General features: G+C 32.8%; 1 protein-coding gene across 2 annotated transcripts; it reads left to right on the forward strand.

Moving 5' to 3' along the window:
• Nucleotides 1-575: 575 nt before the first annotated feature.
• On the forward strand, nt 576-8,080 carry LOC143031140 (uncharacterized). Of its 2 annotated transcripts, none has more exons than XM_076194632.1 (2): nt 576-709; nt 6,511-8,080. In XM_076194632.1, the coding sequence occupies exon 2, from the start codon at nt 6,663-6,665 to the stop codon at nt 8,040-8,042; it is 1,380 nt and encodes a 459-aa protein (XP_076050747.1). In that variant the 5' UTR covers nt 576-709; nt 6,511-6,662; the 3' UTR covers nt 8,043-8,080. The 2 variants fall into 2 exon arrangements, with proteins under 2 accessions (XP_076050747.1, XP_076050748.1); XM_076194633.1 differs by having other exon boundaries at nt 576-700.
• The last annotated feature ends 242 nt before the right edge of the window (nt 8,081-8,322 follow it).

Below are 8,322 nucleotides of genomic sequence, written 5' to 3' on the forward strand. Positions count from 1 at the left end.
TGATTTTCATTTATTATTATTTGTCAATTTATTTCATTTACCATTTACCTGGTCGTTTATTATTTAACTGTACCTATGCATTTATCTAATTTATCATTATTTATATTGTAATTTTTATTTAATTGATTTATTTATCATTATTATATTTTTGCATCCGGCCTAGTTATGGACCAAAAGGTCTCCTGTCGCATGCTCCGCCTTTGTAAAATCCTTATTAGATTGCTAGGTCGGTTTAGACGGCACTGCTTCTGATGTACACACGAGCGTTAGTTGAACTTATTTAACTTTATGACAGCGCCAAACAAACGCTGCGAATTTATTATTTTAGTTGCTAGCGAATTGTATCGTCTTGTAGTTTAGGTCTGTGGGAATTAATACAATGTGTGTAAACGACGCTTAACACACACATTGCCTAGCAACATGGAAATATACGCGAATGATTACGCTGCTGGGGTGTATAAAAATCTACGTGATATTACACAACAGAGCAAATTATGGAATGGGGCCGTATCTCGATTACTGAGTACAGAAGAGGGGGAGGGGGGAGCATTGCTTCGATATGAACTCCGAAAAAAGGACAATGTAAACAAATATGGCGTCTTCGATAAGCTGTGGAAGAATCGAAAGAAAGAAACGAAAAGGCGAGTTTCGTTTAAACAGCCTTCTTTATGGCATCGGTTAACTTTGCCGTAACTATATCGTAAGCAATGTAATTAAACCCCTCTGTTACTCCATCGTAACCCTTTGTCATGCCATATTGAAAATACAATCCAAGTATAGGCATAGGAATAGGCTTGGGGCTACTGTTTATTTTCTTAAAAAAAAAAAAAAATATATATATATATATATATACATATATATATGTATATATATATGTATATATATATATATATTTATATGTATATATATATATATATATATATATATATATATACATACAACTTCTAAACCCTTAGATCTGATAACGTATTTTAGTCAAGTTACCTCTCTTGGATACTATGTATTGTAGACGTTTTACCAAGACACCACATTCCATAAATATACGAGGTAAGGTGTACTCGATATGTAGGATTGTAATTTTGTTAAGGGTAACAATACAGATGTCTATTCATGTAGTAGGTGGTTTTGTCTCATGACCAGATAGCCTAGTTTGTTCTGCCTTCTAGAGAAATTTTATTTAAAGGGTTATAATTAATCAAGAAGACTATATGTAATTTTACTTGATTGGGGGGATTAAAGGAATGACACCCATTATTATATTTTGTTTATACAATATTGAAATTTGGAGTGACTTAATTTGATTTTATTAAGAGTATACCTCAAGTGGTGAATCCCTTTCAGTTGATTTGCCACTTAGAAATAAAACAGATAAAAACAGAGGAAAGGAAGCTATATCAAAGACACTCAATAAAAGAAACCTAATTTCATTCATTTTACCATTAGTATTATTTCTTTACGAAGTAAATCATTTCTCCAATTTGACTGAATACTTGCATAGACTATTTTCAAACTTGTCAGTAGGTTGGTTGCTTTTTATTTCAAAGAGTGTTCACCTGTGTTCATTAGTGAGTTTGATATAATCTACTGCTCCAATTTGTGATTCATTTATGATTAATGTGATGTTTTTCATTTACTGTAAATATCATTATACTAGCATACATTAGGTTTGGCAAAGTTGGTAATAATTTTTAATATCATTATTTATAAGTGTTCAATTATTTATTCATTATTATTAATATTAATATTATTATCATTATTATTATTATCATTATTATTATCATTATTATCATTATTATTATTATTATCATTATCAGTCATTATTATCATCATTATTCCTTGTTTATGTTATAGCCATGGCAGGTTAGTATGATTATATAGATAATTCTTTTAGAAGACCATATAATCATTTACTCATGAATATTATATGACAAGCCAGTAAGCTTAATCAATGATACTTTAAAGAATCATCAGCAATATCGAAAATTGATATCCATGTGAACAAGTTGCTTAAACATGGCATGTTTCATTTGCCACATCAGCAGTATTCTTTAATCCCATCTTGTTCAGAGGTACTTTTTTTTAAATTCTGGACCAGATGATTTTATTAGGTAGCAGTGCCTCTTTAACAGTTAAATTAACAGCTCTGTGTTAACTAATGCAGTTAATTTGATTCACCTGTATCTTCCTATGTACCAATTTTTTTCTTTCTTATAAGAGGTAGTTAAGTCAAAGGCAGGTACCCACTCCCACCCATTCCATTCCCACCCACCACCCTTTCCTCCATCTCATCTGTTCACCTGTGTATAGTGTTATTGTTCATCATTGTTAATCAGTATTTCTCTCTGTAGGCAGAAGACAGAGGTGAGAAAGCAAATAAGATTCTGGGACTGATTGCGCGATCTTTTGATTTCAAAAGTCCATCACTCATTAACAAGCTATATAAATCGTTAGTTCGTCCACATTTGGAATATGCTGTTTCCGTATGGTCACCAAATCTCATTAAAGATATTGACAGACTGGAAAAAGTACAACGGTGAGCCACAAAACTGATTCCAAATATCAAAAATAAATCATACGAAAATCGACTAAAGCACATGAATCTGTTTTCCCTAAAAAAGCGTAGACTCAGAGGTGACTTGATACAGGTCTTTAAGATTTTAAAGGGAATTGACAACATCAAAAGTGACAAAATTTTCACATTGAATGAGAATCAGACAAGAAACAATGGTCTCAAACTGTCCGGAAATAGATTAAATTTGGAAGTAGGTAGAAACAACTTTGCCAACCATGTAGTTAATGAATGGAATAAACTTCCTGCACAGGTAGTGCAATGTAGTTCAGTTCGAAGCTTTAAGAATCATTTAGATAAATACCTAAGTAAGATGCTGTAATGATTATAATTTATCTTATATTATTTGTTTTTGTTTTGTTATCATTTGTCTGTCTGATTTTCATTTATCATTAATTATATGTCATTTTATTTGCTATTTACCTGTTTGTTTATTATTTTAACTATACCTATGCATTTATGTATGTATTTTATTTGTTATTTACATTATTATAGTTTTTATTTATTATTTTATTATTAATATGTTTTTTTTTCTCTTTTTTTTTTTTTTTTTTTTGCATCCGACCTAGATATGGATCAAAAGGTCTCCTGTCGGCATGCTCCGCCTTTGTAATCCTTTATAAGGGTTTTCTTTTACTACAGATTAATCTTGTTTTGTAGTTTTTGTGTCAAGACCATGGCCTGTATAGGGACAAACCACCTTATGTATGATGAGAAATGCATGCAAAGCTTCTTTGATATGTTGGAATGGCTATGGTTGTGAATGAAGTCTGAAAACAGTGTGGGCATACTGATTAGGTGGTAACATATATTTATATGCAACACTGATCTACAGCACCTCTCCGTAGGAGTGTCATGGAAGCTCATAAAGTAATGGTTACATGAAACTTCTGCAGTTGGTACTCTTTACAGGTTTACTTATGTAGTGTCCCTTTGGTGCCACAGGTTAATGGAAAAAGAAAGCAATTGTCATCCTGCCCTCTACAATTGAACTGTAAATGTTGAATGTAGAGGAAGAGATTCACAGTATTGGACCTATGTTAGTCTCAATGTTTCCATACTTTGATTTTTTCATTCTCTCTTGTATCTGAAACTTTTCAGCTTCCTTAGATGAAAATAAGAAAAGCATTAAAAGCAAAGGTGGTACAAGCCCTCTTATCAATAGAATATTAAACAATCCATGTCATCTTTGTTGCTTCTCTCATGTTTTCCTTTCAGGATTTCCTCCCTTAAACCTCTCTCTATCCCATACTTTAAGCTTTAGATTAAAATCCTCCAAAGGCAGCTCTCTACTCCCTACCTTAAGCTAAAATATATATATATATATATATATATATATAATATATATATATATATATATATATATATATATATTAGTGTTATGTTTTCAGTTTCAATCCAAAGTGCTCCAATCTTGGTCTTATCAGTGTGACTAATATTTTCTTTACCATTACCTCATCCAAGTAGTTGAAGGCCACCTTTATTGATTTTAGTAAATTGAAGATTTCTCCAACTTTTTTGTTAATATGCTTGTCTGTTGACATGTTTTTGTTAATAATTACTCCTAGGTACTTTTCTGAGCTAACTTATTTTACTTTGTACCAATTTTATATTCCCCTGATATTCTACTTTTACTTTTTCCAAACTCCAGTATACAACATTTCTATATGTTGAAGTTCACTTCCCACTTTTGGCTCCATTCCCAGACTTTGTCCAGGTCTCTATGTAGTGATTCATAGTCTTTGTCTGTACTATCTTTAGTAGTTTTGTGTCATCTGCAAAGAAGTTCATATAACATTCTACACCTTCATCCATGTCATTTATATATATGGCAAACATTATTGGAGCTAATACAGAATCTTGTGGGACCCCACTTATCATATCTTCCCAGGTTGAGGTTTTGTCTCTAAGTACCACCCTCATTTTTCTCCCATTCAAGAAATCTTCCATCCATTTCAATAACTTTCCTTGTACACCTACTGTTATTTCAAGTTTTCATAGTAGCTTTTTGTGGGGTACTTTATCAAATACCTTTTGTAAATCTAGGAAAGCACAGTCAGCCCACCCATCCCTTTGTTGCATTATGTCTATTAGCCTCGAGTAAAAACAAATCAAGTTAGTGGTATATGATCTTTTATGTCTAAAGACAAATTGTTCTAGATTCAGTATATAATTTTCTTCCAGATGTTTGATCCATCTATTTTTTATCATTTTTTCACATATTTTAGTTATTGTGCTTGTAAGGTAGACTGGTTTATAGTTTGTTGGGTCTTCCTTATCTCCCCCTTGGTACAATATTTGCATTTATCCAATTTTGTGGTATTTTTCCTTCTTTGAGTGAGCAATCTATTATCATATATATTTTGTCTGATAGTTCCTCTATACATTCTTTTAGTATCCAATCTGCAATTCCATCTGGACAGTGTGATTTTCTGACATGAAGGTTTATTATTTGGTGCCATATTTCTTTCTGCGTCACAATTATTTCTTTCGTTGTGGGGGATCTTTCTCCCTGTCTTTCATCCCAATTTTGTGTATTTCAATTGTGGATACGTATTTAAAATGTTTGTTCATAATTTCAGCCATTTCTACATCTATATATTTGCCATTCCCTTAATGCAGTTTCATTCTTTCTTGTTTATTTTGTAATTTACCATTTACATATCTGTAGAATAATTTAGGCTGGTCCTTACATTTGTCTGTCTTTTTCATATATTCCTTTTTCTTCCCTGCATATTTTCATATATTAATTTCTTAGTTTGATATATATTTGCCACTCACCCATTTTTTTTTTTTTCCATCTTTTCCAAGCATTGAATCTTCTATCGTTTGCCTCACTTCATTTTTTGTTGTATTAGCACTTTATTAATTTCTTTCAATATATTCCATTTCTCATTTATCTTTATTTCTTCATTTAAGAAGTTTTCCCAATTTTTGAAAGAATTTTCTGAGTTTCTCAAAATCCATTTTGTTGTACATTAGTCTTCCTTTTCTGTATTTCTCATTTCTTCCCAAATCAATTTCTTCTTTTAGTTCGAACTCTATTACTATGTGGTCACTTCCCAATTGGTGTCGTGTATTCCATTTTATCCACAATTTTAGGCTTTGTTGTAATCATTATGTCTAGTCTTGACAGTTCTTCATTGTTTCTATATCTGGTATTCTCCTTCACCCATTTAGTCATTGTGTATGTTCATATATATATATATATACCTGTATATATATATATATATATATATATATATATATATATATATATATATATACACACTGTATAATATTTACCTGGTTGTATTATACGGGAAGGGGAGCTATGCTCGTAGTGACCCGTTTTTGTATCTCACAAGATCAAGTTTGTTTTTAAATTCTTGTATTATGTTTGCACACACTATATCTTCATCCAATTTGTTCCATATATCTATCACTCTGTGTTTAATATGTATGTACAGGTATATATATATATATATATATATATATATATATATATAAATATATATATATATATATATATATATATTATATATATATATATATATTTTTTTTTAACTTAGAACCCACTGTCGGTGGAAAAAGATAAAAAATGAGATAATTGTTCCTGTATATTTCGACCACTCTCTTTGGTCCTCTTCAGCTGAAGAGGACCACAGTGAGTGGTCGAAATATACAGGAACAATCATCTCATTGTTTATCTTTTTCCACCAACAGTGGGTTCTAAGTTTAAATTTTACCAATGTGTGAAGACATTAGTGCAATCTAATATATATATATATGTATATGTATATATACTGTCAAATATGTTTGTTTACAAGTTATGAGAAGTTTGTGATTACATTTTCTTTTCTGCTTTGTCTGAAAGCATTCATTACTTCCAAAGGAAGTTGGATTAAAATGTTTCTGTACTAAATAATTATTAAAATACTTTTTATTTTTATTTTCTGCAGCCTACAAAGAAGTAAGAATCATGTAGCCAATCATCAAAAGAAACCAAGTCCACTGACGAAAATGGAAAATCATATCTAGTCATTCACTACCAAAATAGGAAACAAAGGTCTTGCCTCAGAATATGCAATGATTTCCTTTAGGGGTAGTCAAAATGAGCAAGGAAAAAATCTGGCACAGGAAAGGAAAAACACATTGGTGCATACCTTGTAATGTAATAGTTCCATTGTGTGGTGGGAGGCATTTTGTGAAGAAGAGCAAGGAACTGAAAGTGTACATGATGTCCTTCATATGTGAAAAGCCTTACAGTTGCATACATTGTAATGCTGCATTTGCTCGGCCAGATAGTTTGAAAAGACACGTTCTCTCACACACGGGTGAAAAGCCGCACAAGTGTATGCAATGCGAGTCTGCGTTTACGCAGGCGGGTGACTTGAAAGTTCATCTTCGGATCCACACAGGAGAGAAGCCCCATAAATGTACCATTTGCGGTGCGGCTTTTGGTCGCGCAGGTCACCTAAAAGCACATTTCCGAATCCACACAGGCGAAAAGCCGTACCAGTGTAGACTTTGCAGTGCGGCTTTTACCCAAGCGAGTCAACTCAAAAGACATCTTGGAAAGCACCCAGGTGAAACAGTTCAGCAATGTATACATTGTGAAGCTGCTTTTTCTCATGTGGATGACTTGAAAGTGCATATGAAATCACATGTTGATATAAAACCATACAAGTGTGAAGTCTGTGATTCTGCGTTCTCTGGAGTGAGTAGTCTAAAGAAGCATATTCGGATCCATACAGGTGAAATGCCGCACAAATGTCCGATTTGTGAGACGAGGTATTCGCATGCAAGCTATTTGGAAAGACACCTTCGCACTCACACGGGCGTAAAGCCTCACAGATGTACAATTTGTGACGCTGCATTTGTCGAATCGGGGACCCTCAAAGTGCATCTTCGCACTCACTCCGGGGACAGGCCCCATAAGTGTACAGTTTGTGAAATAAGTTTCGCACAGGCGAGTAGTCTCAAAGTGCACCTTCGGATTCATACTGGCGAAAGGCCTTACACTTGTTCTCTGTGTAACTCTTCCTTCTCAGAGTCGGGTCATTTGAAAGCTCATCTTCGTACACACACAGGCGAACGGCCTCACAAATGTGAGCTTTGTACCGCTGCTTTTGCTCATGCGAGTAATCTCAAAAGACATTTCAGAATTCATACAGGTGAGAAACCGTACAAATGTAGACTCTGTGTTGCTGCATTTTCTCTACCAAGTAGTCTAAAGAGACATATGAGAACACATACAGATTATCATTTGAGTTCAAGTGTAGAAGAACTTTCGGCAGAAACAGATCCTGAGAGCACAAGTTCTGACTATGCCCAATCCCAGCCAGGTAATTCAAAGTCATCAGTGTTAAAGTATGAACCAGATATTCTAGATTTGCCACCAGTACCTGTTATTTATTATACACCTGATGACATGTTAATAGGGGAAAAGCTGAAAGTTGAAATCAAATCAGAGAGTAATAGTTTAGATTAATTTATTTTATTTTGTTTATATATATATATATATATATATATATATATATATATATATATATATAATATTATTTTCCTCCAATATAGATCACTGTGATTTGTAAAGACAGTAAGAAATATTATGTAAGTCAGAGTTAGGGACTACATCATCCATAATGGTTGTGTTAGTTACATGAGACTGGTTGACCACATGTAACAGACTTGTAAATTAAATGGTACCTACTGTAGTTGTTCTTATTATGACCATTGAAAGAAATTGAACTGCATTGATATGGGCATAT

Source organism: Oratosquilla oratoria, chromosome 12 (assembly GCF_046742065.1).
Source record: "Oratosquilla oratoria isolate Oo_2021 chromosome 12, ASM4674206v1, whole genome shotgun sequence".
Lineage (NCBI taxonomy): Eukaryota > Metazoa > Arthropoda > Malacostraca > Stomatopoda > Squillidae > Oratosquilla > Oratosquilla oratoria.